We start from the raw sequence: 16,128 nt of genomic DNA, 5'->3' as shown, positions 1-16,128 counted from the left end.
TAGAGGTTAAGTAATTTACCTCATATCACCCAGGACTAAGGTGGTAGAATGAAGTTATGAATGTGCTTGGCCACTAACTATCCTAGAAGCAAGGATTAATGTGAACACATTTCTCTGTATTGCCAATATGACCTGGAGGTTCACTAAGAACTAGGGCCTCAGGACAGCTCTCTACAGCACTTTTCAGACAGGGATGCTCCACAGTGCACTGCAAATGTTCAAGTTTGTCTTAGTCTAATTTTATGCAGCTTTTTTGTTGTTGTTAATTCTATTTTTCTCTTACTTCAAGTTGAATGAAAGTCTTTTAAAAACCAAAGCAAAACAGAGTTTGTTATTTTGCCAGGCAGGCCTAACCTCAACTGTATAATGAAATGGTAACTGCTAAAGGGAGGGGATGGAAGGCTGATTCTTGAAAGAGAAATTAAGGCCCAACATAGACATGGGTGTGGTCATGCTCATATAATAATGTCTAATAAGAACTGGGTCCTGTCAACTTCTTTAGTGGTGGCAGTTCCACACTGTGGGCATCTTAGACACATACCAGACGCTCTCTAACAAAACCCCAGATAGAAAAGAAGAGAGACAAAAGGCTACTTTTTTACCAAGTCTATTCATCAGAACCTCTCATTATCTTCCTCAACTGCCTCAACAGGACACATCGCAGGCCATGGTCCTCTGTTAAGGTCTAGAAACCATGGGACTCAATATTGAAACCAAACTTTGGCCTGAAGTCTAATATTATGAAAAGGAAAAGAGGACCAAATTGTGCCTTTATCTCTGTATCCTTCTTTCATTTCGAATTGCTGCTGCTTCACTTGTTTTCCAGCTAACATGTCTACCTATCTCACTAAGCTTAGCTCAAAATCTACTCTTAAGGGGATCCTATGTTCCCCTCCAGCTGGAAGCAATCGCTCATTCTTTTGAAGACTCCTTTATTTATAGCCCTTAGATTTTGCTTTCATGTAAAGTTTTTCTCATTATCCAAGTGGACTTTTGGCCCTTTTATGGTAAAAATAGCTCCTTACTTGTTTAGACATTAGCACAGAATCCTCCAAAAAATTGATTCTAAATAATTATGTGGCTAAGTTTCTGATCTGGAAACGTAGGGTTGCTGTAAACATACCCCATTTTAATAACTAGCCTAAATAAGTGGTGGTAGTGGTGGTTCAGTCACTAAGTTGTGTAGCACAGCATAAATCAGGATCTTAATTCTTTTATATAAGAGGAGATGAAAAGACTGGAATATGTCTAATCAAAATGTTTCCAGTAAATTTTGCTTAAAAATCAATCAGGCTTTCAGACAGAACAATTTAGTCAGCCCCTTGAAAGGCCTATGCTTATTGGCTGGGTTTGTGTGCTCAGTTGTGTCTGACTCTTTGTGACTTCATGGACTGTAGCCCACCAGGTTCCTCTGTCCATGGATGTTTCCAGGCAAGAATATGGAGTGGGCTGCCATTTCCTCCTCCAGGGGCTCTTCCTGACCTAGGGTTTGAACCCATGTCTCCTGCCTTGGCAGGCAGACTCTTTACCACTGAGCCACCAGGGCTTCTCATTAGTTAGGTTTATGGCATTGGTAAGTTATGAATATGATGATCACTACTTCTAGGAAATGGCATGATATATTCAAACCTGAAAGAGAAAATGTTCAATCTAGGATACTCTACCTAGAAAGATTATCATTTAGAATAGAAAAAGATAAAGAATCTCTCAGACAAGCAAAAACTAAAAGAATTGAGCAATATTAAACCAACCTTAAATATTAAAGGGTCTTCTCTAAGTAGAAAAGAAGCAACAATCTATTGGAAAGGAAAAAAAAAATCACAAGAGGAGAAGCAAATATGTAAAAGGATTGTTCAGTTCAGTCGATCAGCTGTGTCCGACTCTTTGTGACCCCATGAACCGCAGCACACCAGGCATCCCTGTCCATCACCAACTCCTGGAGTCCATCTAAACCCATGTCCATTGAGTCGATGATACCATCCAACCATCTCATCCTCTGTTGTCCCCTTCTCCTCTTGCCCTCAATCTTTCCCAGCATCAGGGTCTTTTCAAATGAGTCAGCTCTTTGCATCAGGTGGCCAAAGTACTGGAGTTTTAGCCCCAAGAAAATGAAATACAAAAAAGCAAAATGGCTGTCTGAGGAGGCCTTACAAATAGGTGTGAAAAGAAGAGAAGCAAAAAGCAAAGGAGAAAAGGAAAGCTATACCCATTTGAATGCAGAGTTCCAAAGAATAGCAAGGAGAGATAAGAAAGCCTTCCTCAGCGATCAATGCAAAGAAATAGAGAAAAACAACAGAATGGGAAAGACTAGAGATCTCTTCAAGAAAATTAGAGATACCAAGGGAACATTTCATGCAAAGATGGGCTCAATAAAGGACAGAAATGGTGTGGACCTAACAGAAGCAGAAGATATTAAGAAGAGGTGGCAAGAATACACAGAAGAACTATACAAACAAGATCTTCACAACCCATATAATCATGATGGTGTGATCTGGCTCACCTAGAGCCAGACATCCTGGAATGTGAAGTCAAGTGGGCTTTAGGAAGCATCACTATGAACAAAGCTAGTGGAGGTGATGGAATTCCAGTTGAGCTATTTCAAATCCTAAAAGATGATGCTGTGAAAGTGCCACACTCAATATGCCAGCAAATTTGGAAAACTCAGCAGTGGCCACAGGACTGGAAAAGGTCAGTTTTCATTCCAATTCCAAAGAAAGGCAATGCCAAAGAATGCTCAAACTACTGCACAATTGCACTCATCTCACATGCTAGTAAAGTAATGCTCAAAATTCTCCAAGCCAGGCTTCAGCAATATGTGAACTGTGAACTTCCAGATGTTCAAGCTGGTTTTAGAAAAGGCAGAGGAACCAGAGATCAAACTACCAACATCTGCTGGATCATGGAAAAAGCAAGAGAATTCCAGAAAAACATCTATTTCTGCTTTATTGACTATGCCAAAGCCTTTGACTGTGTGGATCACAATAAACTGTGGAAAATTCTGAAAGAGATGGGAATACCGAAGCACCTGACCTGCCTCTTGAGAAACCTGTATGCAGGTCAGGAAGCAACAGTTAGAACTGGACATGGGAACAACAGACTGGTTCCAAATAGGAAAAGGAGTCCATCAAGGCTGTATGTTGTCACCCTGCTTATTTAACTTCTATGCAGAGTACATCATGAGAAACGCTGGCTGGAGGAAGCACAAGCTGGAATGAAGAGTGCCAGGAGAAGTATCAATAACCTCAGATATGCAGATGACACCACCCTTATGGCAGAAAGTGAAGAAGAACTAAAGAGCCTCTTGATGAAAGTGAAAGAGGAGAGTGAAAAAGTTGGCTTAAAGCTCAACATTCAGAAAACTAAGATCATGGCATCTGGTCCCATCACTTCATGGGGAAATAGTATAAACATTTAAAAAGACATTACAGAAAGTTAGGTATCAGCAATGAGAGATGGAAAAGAATCGACACCTAATCTTTCAGCTGAAAAGATCCAAGCTGATTTCTAAACCTCACCCCAGATGAGGCCCAGGAGAACTCACAGATAGGTTGCAAAATAACCACAGAGGCTGCTGTGTCCTCAAATGACCTTAGGCATCTGGAAGCCTACTAAGGGTTCATAAATAGTCTATATATACACACATCTTATTATAACAGAATGAATTATGGGAAGACATATGCAATGGAGCTTATAATTATGTAACTTCCAATTGTCAATCAAAACTGTCAGTCCATGCCCACCAAGTTGAATATGCAAAAGCCCTGTCTTGAAAACCCCTGTACCTCATCATTCTGGTATCTGTGCCTCTCTTGGCTTGGCCCACTTCTCTTTCTTCAATAAACTTGTTTTTGCCACAAAAAAAAAAAAAAAAAACAGTGGCTGACTTTATTTTTCTGGGCTCCAAAATCACTGTAGACGGTGACTGCAGCCATGAAATTAAAAGACCCTTACTCCTTGGAAGGAAAGTTATGACCAATCCAGACAGCATATTAAAAAGCAGATACATTACTTTGTCAACAAAGGTCCGTCTAGTCAAGGCTATGGTTTTTCCAGTGGTCATGTATGACTGTGAGAGTTGGACTATAAAGAAAGCTGAGCACCGGAGAATTGATGCTTTTGAACTGTGGTGCTGGAGAAGATTCTTCAGAGTCCCTCAGACTGCAAGGAGATCCAACCAGTCCATCCTAAAGGAGATCAGTCTTGGGTATTCGTTCATTGGTAGGACTGATGTTGAAACTGAAAAGGACTGAAGATCACTTAAATATGCAAGTACAGAGATTAAAAAGCAATCAGAATTTTTGTAAAAGTGACTATAATAAATTTAAAACAAGTAGCTATAGTAATGGGTCAACATATTTGAACGCCATAGTAATCACAAATTAAACACATAGAAAATAGTTTCACAAAAACCTAAAAGGAAGGAACTCAAGCATACTTCAAAAGAAAATCATCAAAGCACAAAAGGAAAAACAAAAAGAAATGAACTCAAAGAACTATAAAAACAACTGGAATAAGGTTTAAAATGGTAATATGTACATATATATTTTTATTTTATATTGGGGTATAGGTGAGTTACTGTATTGTGTTAGTTTCAGGTGTACAGGAAAGTGGTTCAGTTATAGCCATTCTTTATCAGATTCTTTCCCCATGTATGCTATTACATAACATTGAGTAGAATTCCCTGTGCTATACAGTAGGTCGTTGTTAGTGATCTGTTTTCTACATTGTAGTGTGTATATGTTAATTCCAGACTCCTAATTTGTCCCCCTCCCCACCTTTCCCCTTTGATAACTATGTTTGTTTTCTAAGCCTGTGGGTCTATTTCTGTTTTGTAAATAAGTTCATTTATATCATCTCTTTAGATTCCAAATATAAGTGATGTGATATTTGTCTTTCTCTGACATAATTCAATTAGTGTGATAATCTCCAGGTCCATCCATGATGGTGCAAATAGCTTTATTTCATTCTTTTTCATGGCTGAATAATAATTCATCATATATATGTAGTATATTTTCTTTACCTATCATTCTATTGGCAGTTAGGTTGCTTCCATGTTTTGGCTATTGTATATAGTGCTGCAATTGAATACTGGGGTGCATGTATCTTTTTGCATTTTTTCCCCAGATGTATGTCCAGCATGTATCTTTTTGAATTTTTTCCCCAGATCTATGTCCAGGAGTTGCTGGATCACATGGTAACTTTTAGTTTTTTAAGGAACTTCTGTACTATTCTTCATAGTGATTGTACCAATTTACATTCCCACCTACAGTACAGGAAGGGTTACCTTTTCTCCACACCCTCCTCAGCATCTGTTGTTTGTAGACTTTGATAATGGCTCTTCTGACTAGTCTGAGTTGATACTACAGTGTAGTTTTGATTTGCATTTCTCTAATAATTAGCAACGTTGAATATCTTTTCATGTTCTTTTTGGTCATTTGTAACTTCTTTAGAGAAATGTTTCTCTTCTGCCCATTTTTGATTGGGTTGTTTGATTTTTTTGATATTGAGCTTCATGAGCTGTTTGTATATTTTGGAGATTAATTCCTTGTTAGTTGCATCCTTTGCAAATATTTTCTCCCATTTTTATAAGTTGTCTTTTTGTTTTGGTGGTTTCCTTTGCTGTGCAAAAGATTTTAAATTTAATTAATCTCATTTGGTTATTGTTTTTATCTTCATTATTATAGGAGGTGGATTGAAAACGATCTTGCTGTGGTTTATATCAAACAGTGTTCTGTCTATGTTTTCCTCTATGAGTTTTGTAATATCCAGTCTTACATTTAGGTCTTTGAGTTTATTTTTGTGCATGGTGTTAAGGAGTATTTTAATTTCATTCTTTTATATGTAGCTCTCCAATTTTCCTAGCACCACTTACTGAAGAAGAGACTGTCTTTTCTCCATTGTATATTCTTGCTTTCTTTGTCATATTAATTGACCATAGTTATTTGGACTTATTTCTAGGCTTTCTATCCTGTTGCATTGATCTATAAGACTGTCTTTGGGCCAGTACCATACTGCTTTGATTACTGTAGCTTTACAATATATTCTGAAGTAACAGAGCCTGATTTCTCAGCTTTTCTTTCTTTCTCAAGATTGCTTTGGTTATTTGGGATCTTTTGTGTTTCCATACAAGTTATAAGATTTTTTTTTGTTCTAGATCTGCAAAAAATGACATAGTAATTTGATAGGGATTGCATTGAATCTGTAGATTACCTTGGGTAATATAGTCATTTGGACAATACTGATTCTTCTAATCCATGAACATGGTAGGTATATCTTTCCATTTATTTGTGTTTTCTTCAATTTGTTACATCAGTATCTTATAGTTTTATGAGTAGAGGTCTTTTGTCTCCTTAGGTATGTTTATTCCAAGGTATTTTATTTTTTTGATGAAACAGTAAATGGGATTGTTTCCTTAATTTCTCTTTCTGACCTTACATTGTTAGTGTCTAGAGATTCAACATATTTCTGTGTATTAATTTTGTATCCTGCAACTGTACCAAATTCATTGATGAGTTCTAATAGTTTTCTTGTAGCATCTTTAGGATTTTCTACATGTAGTTATCATGTCATCTGCAAACAGTGACAATTTTACTTTTCATAATTTGGATTACTATTCTTTTTCTTCTCTGATTGCTATTGCTGGGACTCTCAAAACTATGTTGAGTAGAAGTGGCAAGATAAGACATCTTTGTCTTGTACCTAATTTTAGAGGAAATGGTTTCAGCTTTTCACCATTGAGTATGATGTTTAGCTGTGGGTTTGTCACATGCTGTGCTGTGCTCAGTTGTGTCTGATTCTTTGTGACCCCATAGACTGTAGCCTGCCAGCCTCCTCTGTCCATGGGGATTCTCCAGGCAAGAATACTGGAGTGAGTTGCCATGTCCTCCTCCAGGGGAATCTTTCCAACCCAGGTATTGAATCCAGGTCTCCCACACTGCAGGTAGATTCTTTACCAACTGAGCCACCAGGGAAGCCCAAGAATACTGGAGTGGGTAGCCTATCCCCTCTCTGGGGGATCTTCCTGATCCAGGAAATTGAACCAGGGTAGCCCATATATGCCTTTATTATGCTGAGTTATGTTCCCTCTATGCCCACTTTTAAAAAATGGGTATGGAGTTTTGTCCAAAGCTTTTTCTACATTTATTGAGATGATAATATGGTTTTTATTGTTCAACTTGCTAACGTTCACACCACAAAGTGGGTATAGAGGGACTATATCTCAACATAATAAAAGTGATTTGTGACAAACTTACAGCCAGCATAATACTCAATGGTGAAAAACTGAAAACCTTGAAGGGGAAGAAAACTGTCATTATTTGCAGATGATATGATACTCTATATAGAGAATCCTAAAGTCTCCATACAAAAACTATTAGAACTAATAAATGAATTCAGCCAGGTAACAGAATACAAGATTCATATACAGAAAGCTATTGCATTTCTTTACACTAAATGGAATATCAGAAAGAAAAAATTGAAAAAAAAATCATTTTTAAAATCATGTTAAAAAATACCTTAGAATAAACTTACCCAAGGAGGTGAAAACTCCTATGTACTGAAAACTAAAACATTGTAAAGAACACTGAAGATGATTCAAAGAAATGGAAAGATATCCAATGCTCTAGGATTGAAAGAATTAGTATTGTAAAAATGGTCATACTACCCAAAGCAATCTACATATTTAATGCCACCCCTGTTAAAATATCCTGATCAGTGAAGAACTGACTCTTTCCCTGATGCTGGGAAAGATTGAAGGTGGGAGGAGAAGGGGACGACAGATGATGAGATGGCTGGATAGCATCACCAACTCAATGGACCTTAGTTTGAATAAACTCCAGGAGTTGGTGATGGACAGGGAGGCCTGGTGTGCTACAGTCCATGGGGGTTGCAGAGTCAGACATGACTGAGCGACTGAACTGAACTATCAAAATACTTGTGACTTTTATTTGTTCTAGTTCTGTAAAAAAAAAAAAAAAAAAATTCTAAAATTTATGTGGAATCACAGAGGATCCAGAATTGACAAAGCAACTCTGAGAAAACAACAAAACTTGGAGACATACTCATTCTAGATTATACTACAAAGCTACAGTAATCAAAATAGCATGGTAACAGACATATGGATCAGTGGAACAGGATACAGGCCAAAAATAAACCCACACATTTATGGTAAATCTCTGAGGCAAGAATACAATGCAGAGAAGACAATTTCTTCAATAAGTGGTGTTGGGAAAGCTGGACAGCTACATGTAAATCAATGAAATTACAACAAAAATTATACATAATTATTATAATTATACAAAAATTAACTCAAAAGAGTTTAAAGACCTAAATATAAGACATGCCACAAAACTCCTAGAAGATTACATAGGCAAAACATTCTTTGATATAAATTGTAGCAATACTTTTTTAGGTCAGCCTCCCAAAGCAAAAGAAATAGAAGCAAAAGCAAACTAGTGGCGCCTGATGAGAAGAACTGACTCATTGGAAAAGACCCGGATGCTGGGAAAGACTGAAGGCAGGAGGAGAAGGAAACAACAGAGGATGAGATGGTTGGATGGCATCACTGACTCTAGGGACATGAGTTTGAATAGGCTCTGGGAGTTGGTGATGGATAGGGAAGCCTGGCGTGCTGTAGTCCATGGGGGTTGCAAAGAGTCGAACATGACTGAGCAACTGAACTGAAAAAATAATGAATCTATATATACAACAGAAACAGATTTATAGACATAGAAAACAAACATAGATACCAAAGCAGGGAGGGATAAATTATAACAATTATTATTATATATTTAAATATTTATATTTATATAAGTAGTAACATGTAAATAATAATTATTAACCTGTAGTTATTTCATGAGAATTAAATAAACTAACACAGGGAAGGTGTTTGGGAGAGCATCGATAAACATGATTTCTATTTCTCAACATTACCAAGTGGGAGGACCATAGATACACTTCCAAGTTTGAAATTCTTGCAAAGCAAGGAGTATTTTGTAAATATCTGTCATGAGTCCACATACTTATTTTCTACAGTATCTATCCTTCTCTTTTGAAGCCATGCAGAACACATCTCTCATAGTCTCATCTTTTCAGATGTAGAAAATATTAGCATTTTTAAAGCCATAGTGTTTTAATTATATGTGGACAAAGAAAAGTGAATAAAACTTAACTGTAATAACTTCCCTGGTGGTTCAGATGGTAAAGCATCAGCCTACAATGCGGGAGACCCGGGTTCAATCCCTGGGTCAGGGAGATCTCCTGGAGAAGGGAATGGCAACCCACTCCAGTATTCTTGCCGCCACCTGCCCCCAACTTCCCCCCGCAAAAAAAAAAAGTGGCTCAAAGAAATATTTAGCCTTCCTTGGTGGCTCAGATGGTAAAGCATCTGTCTACAATGTGGGAGACCCAGGTTTGATCCCTGGGTTGGGAAGACCCCCTGGAGAAGGAAATGGCAATCCACTCCAGTACTATTGCCTGGAAAATCCCACGGACAGAGGAGCCTGGTAGGCTACAGTGCATGGGGGTCGCAGAGTCGGACACGACTGAGCGATTTCACTTTCACTTAACTATAATACCTAGACTTAAATATTAAGAATGAACGTCTCTATGCAAATGAAATCTCTATGTCTGCATTATAATAAGTTTTACTGTAATTATTATGTGGTATTTTCTATTTAAGCATGCTAATTCTTTTCTATTAAATACAGTAAGTATTAAGTTTTTCTTACCCTGAGTGTGTTTTACTTAATACATTCATTCACACAGCAAGAATCCTGGAAGTGACTTATTTTTAGATTTTTCTAGCACTATTTTTTGTGAGAAAACTTTATCCTTGAACATGTTCTACATTTATAAACTGGATCAAAATTAAAAGAATTAGATCAGTTAGGGACTCAGTCCTGATATACTTAAATTTAAAAAAAAAGTTTGATATATTTTGATTAAGTGTGAGAAATGACAAAATGTCCTCCAATTTCACAGAAAAAAAAGAATATAGCCCTTTCCCAAGCCACCTCTATTCTTTAAAAGATCAAGATTTAAAATGTTCATTTGGAAGTTCTGTTTATGTAGGGGACAGCATGTTCCCTTCACACATTAACAATGAGACCTTTGTTGAAATTTTTCAGGACATTGGTTAAGCTGGGTTGGGCTTTGTTTTACCCTCAGGATAGCGTGGACACACGAGGGCTCTGATATACCAGTGACTAACATCCACCGCTCTTCATTACAGGGTGACAGTGGTGGGCCTCTAGTTTGTGAGAAGCCGGGAGGACAGTGGACATTGTTTGGCTTAACTTCATGGGGCTCCGTCTGCTTTTCCAAAGTCCTGGGGCCTGGAGTTTACAGCAACGTGACATACTTTGTCAAATGGATTGAAAGACAAATATACATCCGTACCTTTCTCCTGAACTAATTCCAAAGATGATCAGAGACTTTTTCCAGCAACATTCAAAGAAAACGGCCTTTCCGACGGTGGAGGACGTCCTGTAGAGAGCTGTACAGGAGCACTTTTCATAGACAGGGATGCTCCACAGTGCACTGCAAATGGTCATGTTTGTCTCAGTCGAATTTCAGGCAGTTTTTTTTTTTTTTTTCCAGTTCTGTTTTTCTCTTACTTCAAGTTGAATGAAAATCTTTTAAAAACCAAAGCAAAACAGAGTTTGTTCTTCTGCCAGGCAGGCCTAACCTCAACTGTAAAGTGAAATGGTCAACTTGGGAAAGAGAAGAGTGTAGGCACCAGGGTAACGGGTTAGAGAAAGTTCCCTCTTGTCCAGTCGCAAAAGGACATTGAGATCCAGGCTAATGAATCTTTGCCAGCAAAATGAAAATTTCTCCAGCATAAGAGCATAGTGGCAAATTTCAATAACAACATCAGAGGCTTGCTTTTGATTTATGAAAAGCCAAGATAGTTTACATGCCTAAGTTATTATTCTTCTAAAGTTTGCATAATTCTGAGAACTTATGAAAGACAGAGCATCCACTTAGGTAGCTGAAAGAGCAAATCCCATTGACCACAAAGTTCTTTTCACATCAATATTAGCACTTGATATGAAAAGACTGCCCATTTGGAATTTAAATCCAGGCTGTAATTGCATAGAAAAGTCTCCATAGACCCTTCCCAGAGTTAGGGTTTGTTCACTCTGTATCAGTTAGCCAACTGAGATTTTGACAACTGGGAAACTATTTGTGGGAAAAATTTCTGTCTTTGTGACAATGAAGTTGAGGTTAAACTTTGCTAAAGGAGGACTTGCTATAGAGTGGAGAGATGCAATTTTTTAAGGAAATTAAATTGCACCCCACACCTAAGTATTTTTCAGTTTTTCTCTGTCCAGCCATACCAATAAGGTCACAGAGATGTATTTCAAAGCACAGTAAACTTTTTGCATGAATAAAAACATTTTGTAACTTTTCTTAAAAGATATTTAATAGCTGGTGTTGCCATTTCTTCCCATTGATAATTAAAAAATTAAATATGCTTTTAAGTACTATGTCATGATGCACATCAATTTATAAAGTAATTGGTGGTTAAAGTATTTTTTTCCCCACTAAAAACCTTCAAAACACAAATATTCACATGTACCTAATTTAATTTATGGGCTTTCCTGGTGGCTCAGCAGTGAAGAATCTTCCTGCTAATGCAGGAGACACTGGTTCAATCCCTGGGTTGGGAAGATCCTCTGGAGAACAAAATGGCAACCCACTCCAGTATTCTTGCCTGGGAAATCCCATGGACAGAGGAAGCTGGCAGGCTACAGTCCATGGGGTCTCAAAGAGTCGGCCACGACTAAGCACCTAAACAACAACAAAGGATTTCCCCCACAGCCTGGGCTGCCCCAGCACCCCCAGAGACTACCTGCAGTTTTATACACGTCGTTTTGTACTCTCTTCTATGTGTTTGCATAGGTGACATTCGCAAAGCTGTCTTGACACTTTCCATGTGATTCATCTCTTGTTCTGTAGTTTGTATAAACCTATCGAGAATGTAAAATCCAGCAACTGAAATTATGGTCACAACTGTATGAAAACTTAAGAACATACATCAGTTCTGTCATATAATGGAACAACTATGCTCAACTTATGTTCAGTGAAATGTATATACTGTAGTTATTTTAAATAACCCTTAATACAAATAAAATGGTATAATTTGAATTGGATGTAAAACATGGAGCAAGCCCCAGAAAATGTTTCCCACGATTATACGTTGGCAGTCAGTTTCCCACCAATCAAAATTTACTTGTCTTTTATCTCACTCCCCCAGGAACATGCTCTTTTAAATGCCACTATTTGATTAGTCTGAAAGAGTCTGCGATAATCTCTAATCACCCATTGAGTGTCCAAGGAAAACCTTAGCCCTGGTAAGAGGATAAGGATTTTTGTCTTCTAGAACACATTTTGGGAATCTAATCCAATTCCTTTATAAATCTTTTGGGGTAAAAATTAAATCACAAATATATACTGTTAATTTTTCTTGGCTACTAGGAGCAAATTGGGCTCCCTCAAATTTGGTAAAATATGCTGAATACTTACCGAAAATGCTGGAACATTAGCTTAGGAAACTTTGCATAAGAGTTATTCACTTGGAAATGAGAATCTTTAAAGGCTTTATAAAGACCCCAAATCTCTGCCTGAGGACCAGATGTGTCTCAGAATCCAGAATTTTAAAAAATTTAAAAAGCATATTAAAATGTTTAGTAGCACAGTAATAAAATTATTAATACTTTTGTGGCAAAATATATGAATAACTATATTAAATAAATAGTCTTGTATCTGTTTAACCCATTGTATTTGTGCTTAATTTATGAAAACTTTTTTAATTTTCAGAGTTCCTGGGATTGCTGAATTGTAGGCAAGAAGTTGTACACCCATAACATGAACTGTTGTGTACAGATAATTTATATCAGAGAGACTGACCTTTTTTTAGTCTTTTGGACTCATTCCTTAGATTCTAATCTTTTTTAAGTGAATATCTCTCTAAATATTTATCAGAAGATGATGATCTCAAGGAATAAATGCTAGTTGCTATGAAGATAACAGATGATATGACACCACTGACTTTACCATATAAGGATAGGTCAAACAATACTCTTTAAAGGTATTGCTTTGGGATTTTCCTTCTCAGTTCTGGTACCAATTACTATTGGATTTGATGAGTATCAGAGTTATGACAGCTTTTAATATATGTTATTTATTAAAAAGTTTAAAAAAATCATAAGAAAGCAGATAGCTACCTCCATTAGCCATATGGGATTTTGGATATGCTAGAAATCAGTCTGTATAAAAGACCATTTGCAATAATATTAGAAGGCTACAAAAAATATCAGACCAGAACAGTAGGCAACAGGTAGAAACTTAAGCCCTGAGAACACAGCTGCATAGTCATTAAGAAGAGCTTGATACAGACACAGAACATTAGCATGGAGATTTCATGAAGGAAGTTCTGGGTTGGCTGATAATTTTCAGATGAATGGATACAGAATTTTAAAAGAACTCGACAAGAATACATGATCTTATAATAATACCTGGCAGTTATGGTAGAAACTAGTTTCCTTGTTTCAATTAAAGCCAGCATACATGATTTGCAACAGCAATGGACTTGGTATAGACTTTCATGTCCTAAATGTAATTAAAAGCAAATCTAAGAACCTCATAGAATTCTCCTGAGAATCACCTGTATCAGTGTCAGTTTATAATACCTCATTTTTAGAGGTTGAAAAGAGCTTGAAAGTATTTGCATGCCAGGAAAGTTATAGGGTAAAGACGATAAACCCTCAAATGGTCTCTTGAAGATTGCTTTGATTGTCTCATTTTGATCTGGCTACTGTCAGTTTTAGAATACAGGAAATTGCCAAGGTGGCCTGGACTCAACTGATTCCATTTCCCTTACCTATGGCCTCTATCACTTCACTGACAGCATGTGTACAGAGGCAGACCTCATAAAAAGTCTTCTTTTGACTAGAAGCCAAGAGAGGAATGCATCTCCATGGACCCCTGGTATCCCCGCTGCGCCTTTCTCAGGAAGACTCCACCTCAGGAGAACACTGAGCAGAGTCAAATAAATATATGTCCCAAATGAATCCTTGAAAATATGTGCATTTATAGAACAACTAAAATGCTTTCACAAAATCCAAAAAGTTTCATGAAAGCATTTGAATCTGAATTAAATATTTCACTTCTCTAAACTCTGTCCAGGTCAAATTCTAACGTCCATTACACATGGATCCACAAACCAACAGTAAAGGTCATCACATAGGCTCTTCCAAACATTTCCAGTAAAATGTTCCCGTCCCTTAAGGAAAAATCAAGTCATGCTGCTTTGGCAAAGGAGCCTCTTCAAAGTTGCTTTCCCAAACTTGATGGAATACTGGCATCTCCAAGAAGGATATCCTGCTTTTTTTAATCCTTTGAGGGTCCAGCCATCCCTGAGGCCTTAGTTTCAGAGAAGTCCGAGTCTAAAGCAGTTTCACATACAGGTAAGTTTCCTTTCTCAACAGCACAAGCAGTTGCCGACATCACTGCAAAGACAGCAGACGGGTCATAAATGGGTATTCTCTCTGACTCAACAGCTGAGTGATCAGCATACTTAGATGTCAACTGATCCATCTGCCCAGTCCCTCTCCACTTCTTGAGAGCTTCAATCCTCTCCTCTGCAGGAAGTCTGTCCAAGTGTTTTGCCCTCAGAATTGGAGATGGAAAGAGGGATCCCTGAAGAACTCTGTATATAAACCTAGGTTACAAAAAGCATCACAGAATTACATTCACCTCGAATGCATTATGGACCACAAAAAATACTCACCGATTAGAAAAAGTAAAAAGGTCTGGTGGCCCTTCTTGAGGTAAAGGAGGAGGATAAGTGAACTATAAAATGGAGATAACATGAAATTAATGTTTATTAAACACTGAGAAAATAATGAGTTCCTGATTGTCCAATAAAAAATAAAATCTGTAATAAAAGTAGAGATACCAACAGAGCTACATTACAGTCTTAATGTTTTCATGTTAATGACCAGAGATGTACTAATGCCATAGGTGTTAGTTTCTTCAACAATCCCCTAGTCAATAGTCTGTTAAGTTAAATGAGACAATACATGTGAAGCAGGCAGAGCGTTGGCACAGTATTTTTTAAAATGCTAGCTTCTAGTTTTCTATGGCTATTGTAACAAATTACCACAAACTTCACCCCTTCAGACCAAGCTGACAGTATTTAGGGGCTTCCCTGGTGGTTCAGCAGTAAAGAATCTGCCTGCCAGTGCTGGAGACATGGGCTCAATCCTTCGGTCAGGAAGATCCTCTGGAGAAGGAAATGGCAATCCTCTCTAATATTCTTGCCTGGGAAATTCCATGGCCAGAGGAGCCTGGTGGGCTACAGTTCATAGGGTCACAGAGAGTCAGAGATGACTTGGCAACTAAATAACAAGAACATTTGCAAAAACCTTGTTGAGTCTCCAATGTATCTAATGGGCATTTATGCCATTAGATAAGAGGGTCCGCCACAGATCTTTCCTGTGTATCTCACCTGCTTCCTTGGTGACTGCTGAGGTGACTGAGAGGATCCATGAGTCACACACCCAATCTCTTCAGCACCAGCAAAGGCTGTTCAGCCACACTCTTGGCCCTCTCTTTCGAGAGCATACTCCCAATAGCAAATTGCCTAATTTTAGCAACTTTTGAAATCTGGGTGGGCTGAGGATTTTCTAAATCTAGTTTCTCTGGACTTAATAGTACCTTCCCTCAATCTCTTTTCCTTCACATTTTTCCAGGTTGTTGTTCAGTTGCCAAGTTTCTATAAATAAGCAACAAGAAGAAACTAGACCAAACCTTCAACACTGAAAACTCCTCAGCTAAATACCCAAGTTCATCACTTACAAATTCTGCTTTCCACATAACAGTAGAACACACTTCAGCTAAGCTCTCTGCCACTATATTGCCAAGACTCCCTTTCCTCCAATTTCCAATAATGTTTCTCATTTCCTTCTGAGACTTTGCCAGCAGTACCTTTAACACTCACATTTCTAGCTGCTGCTGCTGCTAAGTCACTTCAGTCGTGTCCAACTCTGTGCGACCCCATAGACTACAGCCTAACAGGCTTCTCCGTCCATGGGATTCTCCAGGCAAGAACACTGGAATGGA

The 16,128-nt window shown here is 37.8% G+C and overlaps 2 protein-coding genes across 8 annotated transcripts in view; one reads left to right on the top strand and one right to left on the bottom strand.

Moving 5' to 3' along the window:
* The window catches only part of CORIN (corin, serine peptidase), a 314,900-nt gene extending 301,895 nt beyond the window's left edge, over positions 1 to 13,005 (top strand). Inside the window, exon 22 of the mRNA XM_070372356.1 lies at positions 10,232 to 13,005. Coding sequence (XP_070228457.1) covers positions 10,232 to 10,414 — 183 coding nt within the window. The 3' untranslated portion in view covers positions 10,415 to 13,005. The remainder of the gene's footprint in view (positions 1 to 10,231) is intronic.
* Positions 13,006 to 13,198: 193 nt separating this feature from the next.
* Positions 13,199 to 16,128, bottom strand: part of ATP10D (ATPase phospholipid transporting 10D (putative)) — a 137,355-nt gene continuing 134,425 nt past the window's right edge. For 3 of the 7 annotated variants that reach the window (XM_005892914.2, XM_070372350.1, XM_070372355.1), the window contains one exon: positions 13,202 to 14,725. In XM_005892914.2, the coding sequence (XP_005892976.2) occupies positions 14,395 to 14,725 (331 nt within the window). In that variant the 3' untranslated portion in view covers positions 13,202 to 14,394. Of the gene's footprint in view, positions 14,726 to 14,794; positions 14,857 to 16,128 lie in introns of all 7 variants that reach the window. The other 4 variants (XM_070372351.1, XM_070372353.1, XM_070372352.1 and 1 more) reach the window with 3 other exon arrangements.

This window comes from Bos mutus, chromosome 6 (genome assembly GCF_027580195.1).
Source record: "Bos mutus isolate GX-2022 chromosome 6, NWIPB_WYAK_1.1, whole genome shotgun sequence".
Taxonomy (NCBI): domain Eukaryota; kingdom Metazoa; phylum Chordata; class Mammalia; order Artiodactyla; family Bovidae; genus Bos; species Bos mutus.
This window is presented reverse-complemented; position numbering and strand designations above follow the sequence as displayed.